The sequence below is a fragment of the Gigantopelta aegis genome, chromosome 12 (assembly GCF_016097555.1).
Source record: "Gigantopelta aegis isolate Gae_Host chromosome 12, Gae_host_genome, whole genome shotgun sequence".
Taxonomy (NCBI): Eukaryota; Metazoa; Mollusca; class Gastropoda; order Neomphalida; family Peltospiridae; genus Gigantopelta; species Gigantopelta aegis.
In genome coordinates this window covers 15,944,212-15,968,161 of record NC_054710.1, presented here as the reverse complement: position 1 = coordinate 15,968,161, position 23,950 = coordinate 15,944,212, and the positions used below count along the sequence as shown (strand labels likewise).

General features: G+C 38.4%; 1 protein-coding gene across 4 annotated transcripts in view; it reads left to right on the top strand.

Moving 5' to 3' along the window:
* Window positions 1-23,950, top strand: part of LOC121386238 (dual specificity tyrosine-phosphorylation-regulated kinase 1A-like) — a 106,428-nt gene that overhangs the window by 30,858 nt on the left and 51,620 nt on the right. Inside the window, exon 1 of one of the 4 annotated variants that reach the window (XM_041517069.1) lies at window positions 21,475-22,312. The exons of the other annotated variants lie outside the window; for them this stretch is intronic. Within the exon in view, the coding sequence (XP_041373003.1) occupies window positions 22,282-22,312 (31 nt within the window). The 5' untranslated portion in view covers window positions 21,475-22,281. Of the gene's footprint in view, window positions 1-21,474; window positions 22,313-23,950 lie in introns of those variants that run through there. 4 annotated transcript variants of the gene reach the window in all.

Genomic DNA, 23,950 nt, shown 5'->3' with positions numbered 1-23,950 from the left:
TTCTAAGACTATGTCCTAATTACCAAATGTTTGACATCCAATGGCCGATGATTTATAAATCAGTGTGCTCTAGTGGTGTCATTAAACAGAAAAAAACTTCTTTTTTTCCCTTTAGTGCTCTTGTATTTGCTCACTGATAAACAATACCAAATATTTAACATCCTATAGCCGATGATTAATAAATCAATGTGCTCTAGTGGTGTTGTTAAACAAAACAAACTTTAACTTTTTTTTCTGATAAACATCAGCATTGTGCTGGTCAGTGACACCGTAACTGCAGCATTCCAGCATTCTGGTTTTAACGGTGACCTGGCGACCCCGCATGCATGCATCTCGTGTTGAGACCTAACATGTGTTTTGAGTTAACAATAGAAACACTCTTCATTAAAAATGTATCTCATTGCATGTGGAGATTTCACCATTGTTTTTTTTCATTCTCCAAGAGTTAAAAATCTGAACAAGGCTGGTTGCCAAGTTCACCAAGTGAGAGAGTGTGTTGTCATGGAGATTACCAGTTCTACAGCAAACTCTCTGGTGAGGCAGGGTGAACAACCTTGGAGTGAAAACATTGCTGGTTTCCATATTGCAAGCGCATCCATAGTTTGTTTTGTTTAACGACACCACTAGAGCACATTGATTTATTAATCATCAGCTATTGTATGTCAAACATTTGGTAAATTTGACATAGTCTTAGAGAGGAAACCCGCTACATTTTCCCCCACAGACAGGATCACATACCACCAGTTGTGGCGCATTGACTGAAATGAGAAATAGCTCAATGGGCCCATCGATGGGGATCGATCCTAGACCAGCTGCACATCAGTCAAGTGTTTTACTACTGGGCTATATGCATCCCGCTCCCTGTAAGAAATAGAATAATTCATTTGTGTCTGTTACTTACCATTTATCTGACAACTCATTCTTTAAATATATATATATGAAACTCTTTCTTGTTACGGGAGTGAGACGTAGCCTAGTGGTAAAGCTCTCGCTTGATGTGCGGTCAGTTTGGGATCGACCCCCATTAGTGTGCCACTTCTGCTATTTCTCTTTCCAGCCAGTGCACCACGACTGGTATAACAAAGGCCATGGTATGTGCTATCCTGTTTATGGGACGGTGCATATACAAGATCCCTTGCTGCTAATTGAAAAGAGTAGCCCATGAAGTGGCGACAGCGGGGTTCCTCTCTCAATATCTGTGTGGTCCTTAACCATATATGTCCAATGCCATATAACTGTAAATAAAATGTGTTGAGTGCATCGTTAAATAAACCATTTCCTTCTGTGTATTAGACAAGTGTGTATGCTGGTGTAATACACTGCATATTAAACAAGTGTGTATGTTGGTGTAATACACTGCATATTAAACAAGTGTGTATGTTGGTGTAATACACTGCATATTAAACAAGTGTGTATGTGTTGGTGTAATACACTGTGTATTAGACAAGTGTATGTGTTAGTGTAATACACTGCATATTAGACAAGTGTGTATGTTGGTGTAACACACTGCATCTTAGACAAGTGTGTATGTGTTGGTGTAACACACTGCTTATTAGACAAGTGTGTATGTGTTGGTGTAACACACTGCATATTAGACAAGTGTGTATGTGTTGGTGTAATACATTGCGTATTAGACAAGTGTGTATATGTGTATTAGACAAGTATGTATATCTTGGTGTATTAAACAAGTGTGTATGTTGGTGTAATACACTGTGTATTAGACAAGTGTGTATGTTGGTGTAATACACTGCGTATTAGACAAGTGTGTATATGTTGGTGTAATACACTGTGTATTAGACAGGTATGTATATGTTGGTGTAATACACTGTATTAAGTGTGTATGTTGGTGTAATACACTGTGTATTAGACAAGTGTGTATATGTTGGTGTAACACACTACGTATTAAACAAGTGTGTATGTTGGTATATAACTGTGTATTAGACAAGTGTGTGTGTGTTGGTGTAATACACTGCGTATTAGACAAGAGTGTATGTGTTGGTACACTGCCTATTAAACAAGTGTGTATGTGTTGGTGTAATACACTGCATATTAGAGAAGTGTGTATGTATTGGTGTAATACACTATGTATTAAACAAGTGTGTATGTTGGTATAATACACTGCATATTAGAGAAGTGTGTATGTATTGGTGTAATACACTGTATTAAACAAGTGTGTATGTACTGGTGTAATACACTGTATTAGAAAAGTGTATATGTTGGTGTAATACACTGCGTATTAGACAAGTGTGTATGTGTTGGTGTAATACACTGCGTATTAGACAAGTGTGTATGTGTTGGTGTAATACACTGCGTATTAGACAAGTGTGTATGTGTTGGTGTAATACACTGCGTATTAGACAAGCGTGTATGTGTTGGTGTAATACACTGCATATAAGACAAGCGTGTATGTGTTGGTGTAATACACTGCGTATTAGACAAGTGTGTATATGTTGGTGTAATACACTGCGTATAAGACAAGTGTGTATGTGTTGGTGTAATACACTGCGTATAAGACAAGTGTGTATGTGTTGGTGTAATACACTGTATTAAACAAGTGTGTATGTGTTGGTGTAATACACTGTATTAAACAAGTGTGTATGTGTTGGTGTAATACACTGAGTATTAAACAAGTGTGTATATGTTGGTGTAATACACTGCGTATAAGACAAGTGTGTATGTGTTGGTGTAATACACTGTATTAAACAAGTGTGTATGTGTTGGTGTAATACACTGTATTAAACAAGTGTGTATGTGTTGGTGTAATACACTGAGTATTAAACAAGTGTGTGTATGTTGGTGTAATACACTGCGTATAAGACAAGTGTGTATGTGTTGGTGTAATACACTGTATTAAACAAGTGTGTATGTGTTGGTGTAATACACTGCATATAAGACAAGTGTGTATATGTTGGTGTAATACACTGCGTATAAGACAAGTGTGTATATGTTGGTGTAATACACTGAGTATTAAACAAGTGTGTATGTGTTGGTGTAATACACTGAGTATTAAACAAGTGTGTATGTGTTGGTGTAATACACTGCATATAAGACAAGTGTGTATGTGTTGGTGTAATACACTGAGTATTAAACAAGTGTATATGTTGGTGTAATACACTGAGTATTAAACAGGTGTGTATGTGTTGGTGTAATACACTGAGTATTAAACAAGTGTGTATGTGTTTGTGTAATACAGTGCGTATAAGACAAGTGTGTATGTGTTGGTGTAATACACTGAGTATTAAACAAGTGTGTATGTGTTGGTGTAATACACTGCATATAAGACAAGTGTGTATGTGTTGGTGTAATACACTGAGTATTAGACAAGTGTATATGTTGGTGTAATACACTGAGTATTAAACAAGTGTGTATGTGTTGGTGTATACACTGAGTATTAAACAAGTGTGTATGTAATACACTGCGACAAGTATTAGACAAGTGTGTATACACTGTATTAAACAGGTGTAATACACTGAGTATTAAACAAGTGTGTATGTGTTTGTGTAATACAGTGCGTATAAGACAAGTGTGTATGTGTGGGTGTAATACACTGAGTATTAGACAAGTGTGTATATGTTGGTGTAATACACTGTATTAAACAAATGTGTATGTACTGGTGTAATACACTGCGTATTAGACAAGTGTGTATGTGTTGGTGTAATACACTGAGTATTAGACAAGTGTGTATATGTTGGTGTAATACACTGCGTATAAGACAAGTGTGTATGTTGGTGTAATACACTGAGTATTAGACAAGTGTGTATGTGTTGGTGTAATACACTGTGTATAAGACAAGTGTGTATGTGTTGGTGTAATACACTGAGTATTAGACAAGTGTGTATATGTTGGTGTAATACACTGCGTATTAGACAAGTGTGTATGTTGGTGTAATACACTGCGTATTAGACAAGTGTGTATGTTGGTGTAATACACTGAGTATTAGACAAGTGTGTATGTTGGTGTAATACACTGAGTATTAGACAAGTGTGTATGTGTTGGTGTAATACACTGTATTAAACAAGTGTGTATGTGTTGGTGTAATACACTGAGTATTAGACAAGTGTGTATATGTTGGTGTAATACACTGCGTATTAGACAAGTGTGTATATGTTGGTGTAATACACTGCGTATTTGACAAGTGTATGGGTTCACCTCAACCTGTGAGTGTCTGCTCCTCCACACTGAAGAAAACAAACTCCAGTATTGGGTCAAGTCTGTCTGGGTCACGGAAATCGAGCAGTCTGCAGTCTACATACATGTTGGGTATCTTCTCTCATTTACTTCACCCATGCGTATGCCGTTGGTGCAAGGCATCAGTGAAGCCAAAAATTTTATATTGGGTGGGGCACCCACATTGAAGGGGTAGGGGTCCACCTACACAGCATGAGTCGTATTATATTGCAACAGGCAAATGCTAGTACAATTTACATAAGGCAATGGGGAAGAAAGATATGTGATTGGGTGCACTACCCCGCCCCACAGTCGTTAAAAGTCGGGTGGGAGCCGGTACCGGGCTATGAACCCTGTACCTACCAGCCGCATGCTGATGGCTTAACCATGACACCACCGAGGCCGGTGGTATTTTTCAAGATTTGTTTTGGGGGCAGAGTTTCTGCCAGAGGGTAAAACGGGTATGGTGCCATACCCAAATTTTTTTTTTTTTAAAGTTAACTTTTTGACAAAATTAATTACTCTTATCATTACTTATCATTATTTTCTTAACCCTAACCCTAAACTCAACTCATTTTCTTTCTGGTGAAGGACCCCCATCCTGCCTGTTGACTATGGTTGCATTCAATTCCATAGTGCCATACCCCCCAAAAACATTTCTGGCAGAAACACTGGGTGGGGGGTGGGGGGTGGGGGGTGGGGTGTGTATGTTTAATATGTTGATAGGCATCCTCATGTTTTCCATGAATGTAGCTTTTTCATAGCTGTTTTACGCTGTGCTTATTGATTTTTAGAATTCTAATATCAATTGATATTGAAGTCATACATACCTTTTGACTGAAGTCAGTGTGTTTTTCATGCTTGGGTGTTGTTAAATATTTATTGTTTCATTCCATTTACATCACAGTCTGTAGGTAACACACATATACGTTAAAGGTTAACTTGATAATAAAATTATGAACAAAGAACTATATGGTTTAAATTTATATTACAGTATACTTTATATTCTCAATATCAAAGAAAGAAAGAAATGTTTTATTTATGACACACTCAACACATTTTATTTACGGTTATATGGCGTCAGACATATGGTTAAGGACCACACAGATTTTGAGAGGAAACCCGCTGTTGCCACTACATGGGCTACTCTTTCCGATTAGCAGCAAGGGATCTTTTATTTGCGCTTCCCACAGGCAGGATAGCACAAACCATGGCCTTTGTTGAACCAGTTATGGATCACTGGTCGGTGCAAGTGGTTTACACCTACCCATTGAGCCTTGGGGAGCACTCACTCAGGGTTTGAAGTCGGTATCTGGATTAAAATTCCCATGCCTCGACTGGGATCCGAACCCAGTACCTGCCAGTCTGTAGACTGATGGCCTAACCACGACGCCACCGAGGCCGGTTGCTGCTGTCACAGAGCATCTTAGGACATGGCAACACTAAATGTTCCAAAATAAATGAAAATTGCTTTTGGTTTAATGTCTCAGAATGAATCTTTGATAGACGAAAAAACATTATTTAGAAGAAAATTTAAAAAATCTAACAAAACGTCAGATATTGTGTTCTCATCAAAATGTGTTGTTTTTCTGTGTGTTTATAAATTGTACAACTATAAAAAAAAAACCATAGCGGAATCATTTGGCTAATAATGGAAGAGATATTTCTGTAACTACTCCCACGTGTCCAATAATGACTGGCACTGATACCAGGCTGATATAGCAGAGACGCCAGGCCAATATAGGGGAGACGCCAGGCAGATACATGAATATAGCTACAAGTGGACTATAAGCTATAATATCGGTGGGCCCACTGGGCTATTTCTTGTTCCAGCCAGTGCACAACGACTGGTATATCAAAGGCTGTGGTATGTGCTATCCTGCCTATAGGATGGTGCATATAAAAGATCCCTTGCTGCTAATCGAAAAGAGTAGCCCATGAAGTGGCGACAGCAGGTTTCCTCTCTCAATATCTGTGTGGTCCTTAAACATATGTCCGACTCCATATAACTGTAAATAAAATGTGTTGAGTGTGTCGTTAAATAAAACATTTCCTTCCTTTCCTTTAGTGTCAAGGGGCAGGATGTAGCGTCGCTTGACACATGGTCGGTTTGGGATCAATCCCCATCGGTGGGCCCACTGGGCTACTTCTTGTTCCAGCCAGTGCACAACGACTTATATATAAAAGTCCATGGTATGTGCTATCCTGTCTGTGGGATATGCATATAAAAGATCCCTTGCTGCTAATGGACAAATGTATAGGGTTTCCTCTCCAAGACTTATTTGTCAGAATTACCAAATGTTTGACATCCAATAGCCGATGATTAATCAATCAATGTGCTCTAGTGGTGTCGTTAAAGAATGAAAACAAACCTTTAAACTTACTGTGTGAAGACAGGCCTCGGTAGCGTCATGGTTAGGCCATCGGTCTACAGGCTGGTAGGTACTGGGTTCGGATCCCAGTCGAGGCATGGGATTTTTAATTCAGATACGAACTCCAAACCCCAAGTGAGTGCTCCGCAAAGCTCAATGGGTAGGTGTAAACCACTTGCACCGACCAGTGATCCATGACTGGTTTCACAAAGGCCATGGTTTGTGCTATCCTGCCTGTGGGAAGTGCAAATAAAAGATCCTTTGCTGCTAATTGGAAAGAGTAGCCCATGAAGTGGTGACAGCGGGTTTCCCCTCAAAATCTGTGTGGTCCTTAACCATATGTTTGATGCCATATAACCATAAATAAAATGTGTTGAGTACGTCGTTAAATAAAACATTTCTTTCTTTCTTTTTTTTTACTGTGTCAACTACGTAATTATGGGATGTACCACACTGAGTCTGGCAGGCATTTTGGTGTGGCAAGTGGCAACACAAATAGCTATGTAAATAGCTTTGTGTGTAAATCAATCAGTATGCAGCAGGTCTTGTGTTTCAACTGGAGAGCATCCACATGGAGGGATCACCCAAATACAGAAGTCTGGCAGACGGCACTGGGTCAGTTTGACACACACTGGAGCACTGCACTCTGCACAGTGTAGAACTGTGCACACAGACGGCAAAATAAACCCACAGTCTCGGCCATCAAAATTGACATAAGCATTTCATTAGATTGTAATAACTTGAAAAGTTGAAATGCATTTCTGAATATCTACTACTTTTCAGCAGAAGTTAAACCCCCCCAACCCCCCCCCCCCCAAAAAAAAAAACCCAACCCCAACAACAACAACAAAACAAACAAACAAAAAATGGTTGCACCCACATTAATGAGATCTAGAACTGGGTTGTAACCACATAGTAGTCAAACAAACTAAATGTGCACATAGGTATAAAATTGTAATAACTTGAAAAACATTTCAAAATATCTGTTACTTTTTAGCAGCTGTTAAAAAGCACAAAAACCTGTTGCAGCCAAATTAGTGAGATCTAGAACTGGGTTGTAACCACACAGTAGTCAAACAAATTAATATGCACATAGGCATAAAATTGTAATAACTTCAAAAACATTTCAAAATATCTGCTACTTTTTGGCAGCTGTTAAAAAGCAAAAAAAAAATATTCGGTAGATCTAGAACTAGGCTGTTGCCATGCAAACTAATGTGCACATACATTGTAGTTAACAAAATAAACCCACAGTCCCTGCTATCACAATTCTCACCAGCATTTCATAAAATTGTATTAACTTAAAATGCATTTCTGAATATCTACTACTTTAAAAAAAAAGAGCAAAGAACTGTTGCTCCCAAAATAGAGAGATCAAGAACTGGGTTGTTACTATGCACAAACTAATCCCACCCACCCATCACAATTCTCGCAAGGATTTAATTAGATTGTAATAATGTGAAATGCATTTCTGAATATCTGCTACTTTTCAGCAGCTGTTAAAAAAAACACAAAAACTGTTGAACCCAAATTAGTGAGATCTCGAACCAAGTTGTTACCTCATACAAACTAATATCTACTACAAAAAAAAAAAAAAAAAAAAAAAAAAAAAAAAAAAAAAAAAAAAAATGGTTGCACCCAAATTAGTGAGATCCAGAACTGGGTTATTACCTCACACAAACTAATGTGCAAACAGACATCAAAATGAACATCCCATCCATCACAATTCCTGCCAACATTTAAATAGATTGCAATAAATTGAACTGCATCTACTATCTTTTGGCAGCTGTTAAAAAAAAAAAAGAAAAAAAAAAGAAAAAAACTGTTGCACTCAAATTAGTGCAATTTGTTTTGAAATATTTTATTGATCAGAAAAAGTCAAAAGGATTGCACAACAGGCAGAGCCTATATAAGTGCTCTCCTAAACAAGATGGACATCGGACAGTAATCAATATTCATAATCATATATAACACATAATAACATAATGTCCAGTGGCATAAAGTATTTAACATAATGAATATTTATTAATATATAGTAATAAAAGGTAGAGAGTAGATAGAATAGAAATGGGATAGTCGAGAAAAATTATGATAGTGAGATTTAGAACTGGGTTGTTACTTTGAACGCACAAACTTACGTGCACACAGATGTCAAAATAAATCTTAACGTCCCACCCATCATAATTCTCGCCAGCGTTCAGCAATGCCAATGAATGAATGGAATGTGTAACGACACCCCAGCACGAAAAATACATCGGCTATTGGGTGTCAAACTAGGGTAAATGGGCAATGCAAATGATGAAATAAAACTTATCTCGGGGCTTTAGATTATGCCCAAAATATGTATGCCCAAAATAGACACACCCAAATCAAGTACAGATATGTTTATCTCAAAACAGTTCAACTAAAAGCCACTGAAATGTTAAGCATTAATTAGATTCTTTCTTTGAATATTTATTACTTTTCAGCAGCTGTCCAAAAACTCAAACCCTGTTGCGCACAAATTAGAGAGATTTTCAGCATCTGTTTTAAAAATAAAAAACATCACTGTTGCACCTAAATTAGTGAGATCTAAAACTCTGCATGTATTTTGCTGAGGCAGGTGTTGAGTATCTATTTTAGTATATAGAGCACGTGTTTTGATGTGTTGCACAAATGTGCTGGGAACATAACCTGGCATAGTATTATGGTGTGTTTACCTCACCGTTGGGCTATTTCTCATTCTCTCCAGTGCACCACGACTGATATATCGAGGAGGGAAGGAAGGAAATGTTTTATTTAATGACGCACTCAACACATTTTATTTACAGTTATATGGCGTCGACATATGGTTAAGGACCACACAGATATTGAGAGAGGAAACCCATTGTCGCCACTTCATGGACTATTCTTTTCGATTAGCAGCAAGGGATCTTTTATATGCCCACATACAGGATAACACATACTACGGCCTTTAATACACCAGTTGTGGTGTAAAGGCTGTTGTATGTGTTATCATGCTTGTGGGATGGTGAATATAAAAGATCCCTTGCTGCCAATGGAAAAATGTACCGGGTTTCCTCTCTAAAACTGTCACAATTACCAAATGTTTGATATCCAGTAGCCGATGATAAATCAAATTAATGTGCTCTAGTGGTGTTAAACAAAGCAGACTTTAACTTTTTTGTTTGTCTCAACACAAAACGCCCATTTCTGTTGGTTGTCTACTAAAGATTCTCTAGTCTGTTTTTTGCTATGTTATGATGTTTGTCAGTGGAGCTTTTCTAATACCGATTTGTCATGCATCTGTCCATCTGTCAACTCTTCATTTGAAGTCTTTCTTGTACAGTTTGAATTGAATTGTTCTGAAACTTGGTACAGTTTGATTGAATTGTTCTGAAACTTGGTACAGTTTGGATTGAATTGTTCTGAAACTTGGTACAGTTTGATTGAAACTTGGTACAGTTTGATTGAATTGTTCTGAAACTTGGTACAGTTTGGATTGAATTGTTCTGAAACTTGGTACAGTTTGATTGAATTGTTCTGAAACTTGATACAATTTGATTGAATTGTTCTGAAACTTGGTACAATGATCCTCACAAATTAATGGAGAGAGATTTTTGAATTTTTTATTATTATTATTAAATGTTTTAAAATTTAAATTAAAAATTTAAAAATGTATCATCTACAGTTTTGATTGCAAGTTCTGAAACTTGGTACAATGATGTTTTCACAAACTAATAGAGATATTTTAGAAATTTAGAATTTATGAAATTTTATTAAATTTAAATGTTTTAAATAGAAATTGAACATTTAAAAGTCTGTCTTCTTCTAGAATTTTGAATAGATATTTGTGAAACTCGTTAGAAGTATTGTCACAAAGTAATAGATATTTTGAATTTTTATTAAATTAGAAATTTAACATCTGAAACTTGGTTCTATGATTCTCTGGGGCAGTCTTCACAAACTACTAGAGAGAGATTTTTAAATTTAAAGTATTTAAATAAAAAAATTAACATTAAAAATCTTCAACGTCTATTTTCTCCAAGAGTTTTAAATTTAAATTTCTGAAAGAATGCCTTACAATCAGTACAAGTCTCCAAAAACTAACAAAGAGAACAAATTTAATAAAATTTGTTTCGAAAGTCTAATAGAGTTTTAATTTGATCATTCTCTACAAATTAATGATTTATCTACTAATGACAAAATTGAAAATAAATAGAGACAGTCTGTAAGTCAGTATACCCAGTCCTTGGTTTTTGAAAATTATAGGCGAGTGGGAAATCACACACCTCAATATGCTAAGGCGAGTGAAAAATCACTCTCCACAATAAATAGAATAGGCAGTGTAGATGCGATTTGACTGGTACATCTAAAAAATTGTCTATTAAACCAGTATTTCACGATTTGTTCAACAAAGAGAAATACCAGTTTAACGACTATGTTTTTAATTTTTATTGTTTTAATAAAAGGACCTTCCTATCAGCTAAATGAGCTATGAAAACTGTTTTTTGTAAACAGTGGAAATAAATATACACATATATTTTACGTGCGCAGTTTTTCACACTCGTTCTGGGCTGGAGCCGGTACCGGGCTGCGAACCTTATACCTACCAGGCTTAATCACTGCGCCACCGAGGCCAGTATCATTTCTGTATTCTCTAGTCTGTATTTACAGAAATTAGAAATGTTTATTACTTTTTTCCGCTTCAGTGGTTCTGTCTCCTGGTTCATTCACCTGCCACACAGGTAAACTGCTACAGGTGAAAGTGGCAATAACCAGTCACCATGGCAACTAATCTGCCACCAGTCCATCTAATGTAGATAATGGAACATGCTGCATTGTTTACAAACACATGTAGATGAGCACTGGGTGCTGCGTTCTCATTGGCCGCTCCTTGTTGCCAGGGGTCATGCGGTGTGCCTGTAATGACTTGACCTAGATAGAGTGACCTTTGTTTAGTAAATTAGGTTGTTCCCTGATACACATGTTTATATATACATGACTGTGCAGGTCTGTGTGTTTGTGTGTGTTTACAGGTCTTGCCTGTGTGTACATGCACAGTGCAGTCATGCACATGCATGTTAGGGCTGTTCCATAGTCCAGTGGTAAATGCTTGCTTTGATGTGCATTTGATCTCTGTTTCACTGGGCCCATTGGTGTAAAAAAAAAAAGAGAAAAAAAAGGAGAATGCAGTTTGGTTTGTTTAACAATACCACTACACCACATTGATTTATTCATCATCGGCTATTGGATGTTAAACATTTGGTAACTTTTTATATGTGGAACCGAAAGAAATGTTTTATTTAACAACACACTCAACACATTTTATTTACGGTTATATGGCATCTGACATATGGTTATGGACCACACAGATATTGAGAGAGGAAACCCACTGTTGCCACTTCATGGGCTACTCTTTTCAATTAGCAGCAAGGGATCTTTTGTATATACCATACCACAGACAGGGTAGTACATACCACGGCCTTTGATATACCAGTCGTGGTCCACTGGCTGGAACGAGAAATAGCCCAATGGGCCCACCGGCGGGGATCGATCCCAGACCGACCGCGCATCGAGGGCTAGCTAGCTTTGGGTGAGCTAAACAATTCCCCAAATTGTCTATTAAACTTCAAAAATTGCCCGTTATTTTCTAAAAAATGTTAGTTATTACATGTAATTATTTCGCCAAACTAAAATAAAATTTGCCAACTGTGTTCAAAATTCGTAATTGGCGAATTTGATGAGTGCCAGAGCTAGCCCAGAATACCATATAAATTCACATGGTAAGGGGAGCTAAACATGATTCTCCTTGAATTAATCTTGGGGGAGTGATGGGGAGAGAGACTAATAGCTCCCATTCAATGGGAGGTTTGTTCCAAAATGTCTTGAATCAAGTGTGTTTTAAAATTTCGATCCCTGACTGGCCTACATGTCTCTGTGTTAATAATCCCAGTGGCACCGAGTGCTGAAAGGTTAAATGGTGGTTTGTAGGCGAAGGTTTTGATAGTCACAGTAACGAGGCTTATCACATCTGTGTGGTCTGAAACATTCTTTAACTGAACAGCTCATGGTTTACCTGTACAGTTTACCTCTACCTGTACAGTTTACCTTTAACTCTACAGTTTACCTTTACCTATACAGTTTATCTTTACCTGTACAGTTTACTGTTTATTTATTTGGTTTACCGTTATCTGTACAGTTTACCTTTACCTGTACGGTTTACCTTTACAGTTTACCTTTATCTGTACAGTTTACCGTTATCTGTGCAGTTTACCGTTTATTTATTTGGTTTACCTTTAACTGTACAGTTTACCTTTACCTGTACAGTTTACCTCTACCTGTACAGTTTACCTCTACCTGTACAGTTTACCTTTAACTGTACAGTTTACCTTTATCTGTACAGTTTACCGTTACCTGTACAGTTTACCGTTATCTGTGCAGTTTACCGTTTATTTATTTGGTTTACCTTTAACTGTACAGTTTACCTCTACCTGTACAGTTTACCTCTACCTGTACAGTTTACCTCTAACTGTACAGTTTACCTCTACCTGTACAGTTTACCTTTACCTGTACAGTTTACCTCTACCTGTACAGTTTACCTTTACCTATACAGTTTACCTTTAACTGTACAGTTTACTGTTTATTTATTTGGTTTACCTTTATCTGTACAGTTTACCTTTACCTGTACGGGGTGGGACGTAGCCTAGTGGTAAAGTGCTCCCTTGATGCATGGTTGGTTTAGGATCGATCCCCGTCGGTGGCCCATTGGGCTATTTCTCGTTCCAGCCAGTGCACCATGACTGGTGTAACAAAGGCCGTGGTATGTACTATCCTGTCTGGGATGGTGCATATAAAAGATCCCTTGCTGCCAATCAAAAAGCGTACCGTAGCCCATGAAGTGGTGACAGCGTGTTTCCTCTCTCTATATATATGTGTGTGTGTGGTCCTTAATCATATGTCTGACACCATATAACCATAAATAAAATGTGTTGAGTGAGTCGTTAAATAAAACATTTCCTTCCTTCCTTTACCTGTACAGTTTATCTTTACCTGTACAGAAAGCCTGTACATGTACAAGAATCAGCAGAAGAAGTGAAGTGAATCCTGAATAAAAACATATTGTGTCTATTTAGGGATTTTATAGCAAAAAACTTTGTTTAACGACACCACTAGAGCACATTGATTTATTAATCGTCGCCTATTGGATGTGTGTAATATTTGGTAATTCCACTACATTCTTTTCCACGACTAGCAAGGGATCTTTTATATATGCACCATGCCACAGACAGGATAGCACATACCACAGCCTCTGATATACCCGTCGTGGTGCATTAGTTGGACCACCGACGAGGATCAATCCTAGACCAACCATGCGTCAGGCAAGCACGTCCTGCCTCTGGATTTGATAGTAATAACAATGGGAATTGTAAACTGTAAATGTGTCGTAACCTGTAAATGTGTCGTAACCTGTTGGTTAAGCCCATAATTTAGGATAGCCTGTATTATATACATGTATACTTGCAGAATTATGCACTGTCATTAGCCAGACATTCTGTTTTTTTCTTTTTCTCCCTTTACCCGTCATGTCCTCACGTGTTGAAGTGGCCGCGTTGCGTTGTTGCATTGAGTTGTTGAGCGTGTGTGGACAGAGATGTTTTGTTTGCTATCTGTCTGCCGATCGCTGTGCTAATCCCCCCCTCCCCTTACTAACCTGTTGAATCTTGCACCCCTTATCTACAGACGAAGGTCATTCACCACTGGTGACTTGTCAGCGAGTTGCATGACAGGTAACTTGCAAGTTAGTTACGAGTTACTCGTGCCATTGATAAGAGAATATTGTTACAACTTAAGTAATCGTGTCGACTCCTTAAAGAGACACGGGCGGGACGTAGCCCAGTAGTAAAGCATTCGCTTGATGTGCAGTCGGTCTAGGATTGATCCCCATCGGTGGACCCATTGGGCTATTTCTCGTTACAGCCAGTGCGCCACAACTGGTGTAATAAAGGCCGTGGTATGTACTATCCTGTCTGTGGAATGGTGCATATAAAAGATCCCTTGCTGCTAATCGAAAAGAGTAGCCCATGAAGTGGCGATGGCGGGTTTTCTCTCTTAGTATCTGTGGTCCGTAACCATATATCTGATGCCAAATAACCATAAATAAAATATGTTGAGTGCGTCATTAAATAAAACATTTCTCAATTTGTTGATATTGTAAGAGGTTAAACACTAACAGAGCCTCTGTAACAAGCAAAGGTGGATCCAAGAGAGGGGATCAGAGGGTCCAGTCCCTGTCCCCATAAAGCTAATGCACCACGACTGGTATAACAAAGGCCGTGGTATGTACTACCCTGCCTGTGGGATGGTACATATAAAAGATCCCTTGCTGCTAATCAAAAAGAGTAGCCCATGAAGTGGCGACAGTGGGTTTCCTCTCTCAATATCTGTGATCCATAACCATATGTCTGACACCATATAACTGTAAATAAAATGTGTTGAGTGCGTCGTTAAATAAAACATTTCTTTCTTTCTTTCTGTCCCCAAAAAAGAGTTTGTTTTGTTTAATGACATCACTGGAGCGCATTGATTTATTTATCATCGGCTATTGGAAGGAAGGAAATGTTTTATTTAACAATGCACTCAACACATTTTATTTACGGTTATATGGCATCCGACATATGGTTATGGACCACGCACATATTGAGAGAAAACCAGCTGTCGCCACTTCATGGGATACTCTTTTTTCGATTAGCAGCAAGGGATCTTTTAAACATCATCCCAAAGACAGGATAGCACATACCACGGTCTTTGATATACCAGTCATGGTGCACTGGCTGGAATAAGAAATAGCCCAATCTCGAACACTGCTCCCCTCTCTCTCTCTCTCTTCCACCCCCTCCCTCTCTCTCTTCCATCCCCTCCCTCTCTCTCTCTTCCACTCCGACGGGGATAAATTCTAAACTGACCATGCATTAAGTGACCTCGTTACCAGGCTTTGTCCCCCTCCCTCCCCTTTAAAACAATTTACCATCAAAATGTAGCACGTTTCCTCAGAAAACTGTCGTAATGACCAAATGTTTGACATCCAGTAGCCGATAATTAATTAATCGATCAATGTGGTGTTGTTAAACTAAACCAACTTTATATAACCTTCGGTTCAAGGAGTTTTTTCGAAAATGTGAATAAGAAATATTTGCCAAAAATACTGATTGTACATATATGTGAATTTGTTTTAATGAATGTTTGCTTACTAAGAAAATATAATGATTACTTCCTAATAATGACTTCCAGCCTTCTAATCCGAATGGTCTCCGGTAATTTGAACAACCCAGTGGGAGGAATTTACAATTATAAATTGAATGAAGGGGCTACTAATAGCTTTGCTATTTGCTTTAGTATTTATGAACATGTTTGAAAGAAAGAAATATGTGTTTAACCACGACACCGCATCACATTTTAAATAAGGATGTGGGTGCCTAACATGTTGTTCATTCAACACGTCAGTTAAAGCTGGTGCACATTTTATTTGTTAATCATTGGCTATTGGATGTCAAGAATTTGCTAACTCTGTCTCTCTCTCTCTCTCTCTTCCATTCCCTCCCTCCCTCTCTCTCTGCCACTCCCTCCCTCCCTCTCTCTCCCCAGTGTTCGAGATTAACCGTATCCGATATCCCGGGGATACCAGAATTAAATTTTGGATACCAGACTTCCAAGAACCCAGTATGCCATATAATACTAAATTCTCAGGTGGGATACCAGATTTTAAAATGTTAGTATCAACACTGGTATACTGGCCAATTTTTTTTAATCTCGAGCACTGCTCCCATCTCTCTCTCTCTCTCTTTCTCTCTCTCTCTCTGGCTCTCTCTCTCTTCCACCCCCTCCCTCTTTCTCTCTTCCACTCCCTATATATAGAGAGGGAGGGAGAAGAGAGAGGAAAGATAGACATACAAAGAGTGAAAGAGTGTGAGAGAGAGGGAGGAAAGATATACATACACAGAGAGAGAGAGTAAATACAAAGTACAAATCTAAAGGCTAAATAAGAATAAATGAATAGTAATACATGTATGATCATGACACCTTTGTACAGTGCACCTGTTAGACTTTGAGTTTGCTGAATAAATATTAATTGGTCTTGCATGCTCATACATGCAATCAAGTATGGTAACTTAGATATTTGTATAGTCTGGAAAGTGGAGCATTATATGTATTTTTTTTTTTACATATGGTGATACATTAATATTCACCAGTGAACTACATGTACACCCCATTACCCGGTGGGACGTAACACAGTGGTAAAGCACCCGCTTGATGTGCGGTTGGTCTGGGATCGATCCCCATTGGTGGGCCCCATTAAGCTATTTTTTATTCCAGTCAGTGTACCACAACTGGTATGTCAGAGGCTGTGGTATGTGCTATCCTGTCTGTGGAATGGTGCATATAAAAGATCCCTTGCTACTAATGGAAAAAAAAAGAAAAAAAGTAGCGGGTTTCCTCTCTAAGACTATACATCAAAATTACTAGATGTTTTACATCCAATAGCCGATGATTAATAAATCAGTGTGCTCTACAGGTGTAGTTAAACAAAACAAACTTTTTTTTATAAATCTCACCCTCAACAACCTCCCACCCCAGCCACGGGCATGTTTGATTGAAAACCTGACATGACCTGCGTTTGGTGACAGTCTGAACAATAATTCCCCCGATTATCTCCATGCGGTGCACTCTTTCACCAGGACTTGGTGCTAACACCCGATCTCTTTGGAATCCGAGTGGATCACATGTGATTAAAGAATGGGTCTGAGTGAATCGTGTGTGAATTGTGAATTGCGAGGAGGGCGTGTAATGTCGTGTTGATACCTGACAAGTTTGTCAGCACAGAGAATGAGGTCACTTCCTGGTTGGTTCAGTTTACGTCTCTTCCAGAATGTGATCACAACTGAGAAGTGGGACGCACACCGTAACCACAATTATTTTATAGCTGGGAGATGGACTTTAAAAAACCCAAAAATGTCTCTGTGCATACTTTTGTTTAAATAAAATTATATTGTGTGTGTAGTGGGTACACAAACAATTGCCACTCTCCACCCCCACCCCCCCCCCCCCCGCCCCCCCCCCCCCCCCCCACACACACCAGGGTTGGACAAATTCACTATAGTACTCTGGGCTAGTGGAAATTATCAACTGTATCAACTATAATACCTAAGACACTATAGCTAAAGGTTCTGTCAGAGCTAACGACTTTTTCATACTTTTGTCAAACACTGCCCTCTTCCCCCCCTCCCCCCCCCCCACACACCTTGTGAGGGAGTGGGCATTCAAGTTTGTTTTATTTAACTACACCACTAGAGCACATTGATTAAATAATCATTAGCTACTACTGGGTGTGAGAACATTTGGTAATTCTGACACTTAGTCATCGGAGGAAACCTGCTACAGTTTTCCTCATGTAGCAAGGGATCTTTTAGATGCACTTTCCCACAGACAGACCGGCCTCGGTGGCGTCGTGGTTAGGTCATCGGTCTACAGGCTGGTAGGTACTGGGTTCGGATCCCAGTCGAGGCATGGGGATTTTTAATCCAGATACCGACTCCAAACCCTGAGTGAGTGCTCCGCAAGGCTCATTGGGTAGGTGTAAACCACTTGCACCGACCAGTGGTCCATAACTGGTTCAACAAAGGCCATGGTTTGTGCTATCCTGCCTGTGGGAAGCGCAAATAAAAGATCCCTTGCTGCCTGTCGTAAACAAGAGTAGCCTATGTGGCAACAGCGGGTTTCCTCTAAAAACAGTGTCAGAATGACCATATGTTTGACGTCCAATAGCCGATGATAAGATTAAAAATCAATGTGCTTTAGTGGCGTCGTTAAATAAAACAAACTTTACTTTTTCCCAAAGACAGGAAAGCACATTATAACACAGCCTTTGACCAGTTGTGGTGCACTGGTTGGGACGAGAAAAACCCCAATCAGTATAATGGATCCACCGAGGTGGTTTGATCCTGCAACACAAGAGTCTCGAGCGACGACCTACTGACATAAATCCTGCCCCTTTGTTGCTATATAACCATATTATGCTTGTCTCAGGTACATTGTAACATAAATCCCCACTTCCAAAGATCAATTCTGGATTTGTGTTTACAAAAGAACTGATACATGGAAATGTTTACATAGAATAAAGACTTTAAGTACTGTGTCATTGTATACATTTCTAAACATGGAAACAAGGAAATATTTTGTGTGATCTGTCCCTACTTGTTATGTTGTGTGTCATCTCTATCAACATAGCTCTAGCCGGGATGTAGTTCAGTGGTATAGCGCTCACCTACACGTAGGTGTGTCATCTCTATAGACATAGCTCTAGCCGGGATGTAGTTCAGTGGTATAGTGCTCACCTAGGTGTGTCATCTCCATCAACATAGCTCTAGCCGGGATGTAGTTCAGTGGTATAGCGCTCGCCTAGGTGTGTCATCTCTATAGACATAGCTCTAGCCGGGATGTAGTTCATTGGTATAGCGCTCACCTAGGTGTGTCATCTCCATCAACATAGCTCTAGCCGGGATGTAGTTCAGTGGTATAGCGCTCGCCTAGGTGTGTCAACTCCATCAACATAGCTCTAGCCGGGATGTAGTTCAGTGGTATAGCGCTCGCCTAGGTGTGTCATCTCTATAGACATAGCTCTAGCCGGGATGTAGTTCAGTGGTATAGTGCTCACCTAGGTGTGTCATCTCTATCAACATAGCTCTAGCCGGGATGTAGTTCAGTGGTATAGCGCTCGCCTAGGTGTGTCAACTCTATAGACATAGCTCTAGCCGGGATGTAGTTCAGTGGTATAGCGCTCACCTAGGTGTGTCAACTCTATCAACATAGCTCTAGCCGGGATGTAGTTCAGTGGTATAGCGCTCGCCTAGGTGTGTCATCTCTATAGACATAGCTCTAGCCGGGATGTAGTTCAGTGGTATAGCGCTCACCTAGGTGTGTCATCTCCATCAACATAGCTCTAGCCGGGATGTAGCTCAGTGGTATAGTGCTCACCTAGGTGTGTCATGTCCATCAACATAGCTCTAGCCGGGATGTATTCCAGTGGTATAGCGCTCACCAAGGTGTGTCATCTATAGACATAAGAGGTGGGATGTAGTTCAGTGGTATAGCGCTCGCCTAGGTGTGTCATCTCCATAAACATAGCTCTAGCCGGGATGTAGTTCAGTGGTATAGCGCTCACCAAGGTGTGTCATCTCTATAGACATAGCTCTAGCCGGGATGTAGTTCAGTGGTATAGCGCTCGCATAGGTGTGTCATCTCCATAAACATAGCTCTAGCCGGAATGTAGTTCAGTGGTATAGCGCTCACCAAGGTGTGTCATCTCCATAAACATAGCTCTAGCCGGGATGTAGTTCAGTGGTATAGCGCTCGCCTAGGTGTGTCATCTATAGACATAGAGGTAGAATGTAGTTCAGTGGTATAGCACTCGCCTAGGTGTGTCATCTATAGACATAGAGGTGGAATGTAGTTCAGTGGTATAGCGCTCGCCACGGTGTGTCATCTATAGACATAGAGGTGGGATGTAGTTCAGTGGTATAGCGCTCGCCTAGGTGTGTCATCTATAGACATAGAGGTGGGATGTAGTTCCGATACTAGAGATACTGTCTTTAATAAAATACAGTTACTAATTTGACACCACCACCACCCCTTTTTAAAAATCATAATTTGTTTCCACCCACCCTTAAAATTCTGGCTACGGGCCTGTATTAGGGTTCCATGATTTTGTCGACATACTACTAACATGCTATCGAAAGCTATTATTTCTGTGAAGTCTGGAGGTGTTCAACGGGACAGTACATACTAGTCTTTGATATACCAGTCATAAGACATGGGTTGGGATGGCGGAAAACCCAGTCTTAGCTAAGTGAATTAATAAGCTGAGCTAGATCCTCTTCCACTCCACCCCTCTGCCACCCCCCACCCCAATGCATGGTCCCTCACCCATGGGAAACAATGTGCTGGGATGTTAAATATTTCTTTGCTTTAAATGGTTTTGTTCGGCAGTCAACAAAAAATGTATATTTGTTTTTATTTTATTATGGTCAAACTCAATGTCATTTGGCTATTAAATATACATGTAGGTCCGATACTAGAGATACTGTCTTTAATAAAATACAGTTACTAATTTGACACCACCACCACCCCTTTTTAAAAATCATAATTTCTTTCCACCCACCCTTAAAATTCTGGCTACGGGCCTGTATTAGGGTTCCATGATTTTGTCGACATACTACTAACATGCTATTGAAAGCTATTATTTCTGTGAAGTCTGGAGGTGTTCAATGGGACAGTACATACTAGTCTTTGATATACCAGTCATAAGACATGGGTTGGGATGGCGGAAAACCCAGTCTTAGCTAAGTGAATTAATAAGCTGAGCTAGATCCTCTTCCACTCCACCCCTCTGCCACCCCCCACCCCAATGCATGGTCCCTCGCCCATGGGAAACAATGTGCTGGGGTGTTAAATATTTCTTTGCTTTAAATGGTTTTGTTCGGCAGTCAACAAAAAATGTATATTTGTTTTTATTTTATTATGGTCAAACTCAATGTCATTTGGCTATTAAATATACATGTAGGTCCGATACTAGAGATACTGTCTTTAATAAAATACAGTTACTAATTTGACACCACCACCACCCCCTTTAAAAATCATAATTTGTTTTTAATAATAATTTTGTTAATTGAACTTGTGTTCAGATTACACATGCTAATTTTTTTATTATTATTATTTTATTGGTATTAAAAAAATTTATTTGATATATAATATATATAATTAAAATACAGTATTGATGTATACAGGTGTACAATACAAAAAAAAAAAAACACCCCCCCCCCCCCCCAAAAAAAAACACAAAAAAACCAAAAAACAACCCCGAAACAACGAAACACAAAAACAAAAACCCCACCCTCACATTTACATAAAACTAGTAAATATAACATTAATATTAATAAATATTTCTTTCAGTAATAACAAACAACACGATTAAAGTCAGGAAGTGAATGAAATATTTAAAAATTAATCATTACGTGAATGAAACGAAATTAGTTATTAAAAAAATGTCACTGAAAATATCAATAAAAACGCGCCATCTATCGGTGAAATATTTTAATACATCCCAGCCATGTAGACCAGCTATAAGGCTGCTTGATCGGAATCGGAACTATTTTCTCGTGCCCTTATCCAAAACGGTTCAGGCACGCCCACCATGGATCCATGTTCTGGCATCGCCAGTCCACGGTTCCATGGCGGGAGGTGCTGCTTGATCTGGCGAGGAATTTACCTATCACGTTTGTTATCGCTTTGATAAGGGACAAGACATTTCTTTATATATATATCTATCTAGTACTAATAACTTCTCCCCAACTCATTCTCTAACCTTTTACCTGCTAGAAGAATGCAACTGGTCACATGACCGACAGCCTCATTATAGAATCACTATAATTAGAATGTAGGCTCAGCAACAACCCCGAGGTCACAATTTGCGGGCATCTCATTGGTCGCTTCGCAAGGGTCAAGGGTAGCCAGCTCTGAATCATATTGAAGGAGCATGCCCAAGTCATGTGATATAAACACCAGCACCTGGCTAAAAGCATGGCGGATACAGGAACATCATGTTCGCGTTTCTAAATTCGTAGATTCTCCCCGAAACGTTTAATCTAATGGTGATCCCATTATACAGCTGTGGAACTATGTATTTAAAGAAATAATTAAAAACATTCTTATGGGATTCTTGGATATCGGAAACCAGTCTTGTATGTAAAACATTTTTCTCTCTGTCGTTTGTTTACAGTACTGCAGTAGTCATTGCTGTGTGAAATTGATCTAGAAACCTTTCCGTGTTTCTATATTACTACGACATAAGCTTGTTTTTAGATCCTGCTTTCGAGTCTTAGGATAATAATAGAAATTATCACACACAAAAATATATTTATTTTGGGGAGTTTAAGAAAAAATATTAGATGACGGATGTCCATTGCTGTGTGAAATTGATCTAGAAACCTTTCCGTGTTTCTATATTACTACGACATAAGCTTGTTTTTAGATCCTGCTTTCAGTCTTAGGATACTAATAGAAATTACCACACACAAAAATATATTTATTTTGGGGAGTTTCAGAAAAAAGATTAGATGACGTATGGCCATTTGTGACTGGTTGTCCTTGTGTATTTTTAGTATGTTCTGTATATGACAAAATACTAATAACACTTCCCTGTTAATTATATAAAACAGATATTTGTTCCTAAGCACCTACAGGTATTATAGTCGTGACCTTATATATATATATATATATATATATTCAAAGAATTATTTAATTAAAACAATTTTACAATTATTATTTTTTAATATTAATCAAAAAAATATTTATATCAATTATAAAACTGGGTTTTTCCTTTGTTTGTTGATGGTGTTGTTGAGTTTTGTATGTGTGTCTGTGTGTATTATTATTATTTTTTTCTTTCTTGTAGGCATGTAGTATATTAATAGTTATGATTTGAAAAAAAAATCTATTTAATTTATCTGTTCTGTTTGAGATATATCACAACTTGGTCTGTGCTACCACCCACCCTCATCCTGTACATGAAATCCATTCACCTGTGAAAACCATATACCAGTTAGGATAATTATTTTCCCACCTCCGGGAATCGCCATACCAAATAATACTTGTTAATAACCTGATAGTGAGAAACATTTTTAGTAACCTGATAACAATTGTTATATAATGTAAAGTAACCTGTTCACTGGGTGGGTGTTTAAAAGTGTATTTCAGTTTAAGATATTCTCATTTTAAATAATAGGTACTACATGCATCAGTTATAAAATAGACATTTTAAATTATTTTGTAAATTACTATAATCATGTACAAGTAAATACATAAAGATGTTACAAATAAATTACAATGACAAGTTTCGAACTACTAATGTCTGTGTGTTGTAAATAAGTTATGAATGCTATTAATAAATTAGTTGGCAGCTCGATTTAATGTTGGCCTCAGATAAGCAGTTAATTATTTTCTGTTTCCATAGTAACAGAGCAATGTTGATTGCTCCCAGATTACTTGGTGTGATGAAGACTGGACCGATAAGCGTGGTATGAGACCACTTGTTACACAACAGATCATTTCTGGTATCTTCTTCATTATCACATGATGTTTGTCTCTTGAGGTCATTGGCCAGGTCTACTGAAATCTGTTTATGAATATTCATACAGTTTATAAATATTCATATTGTTTATACGAATATGTGTATTGTTTACTGATACTTAGCATCTTCAAATTGTTAGTTTGATCGTGTTATTTTTATCTTAAAACATTTTAGATAAAAAAACATTTATTAAAATGTTGAAAACCCTGCCCCTCAGTATATAGTACGAAACCTATAGTAATTCCATTAG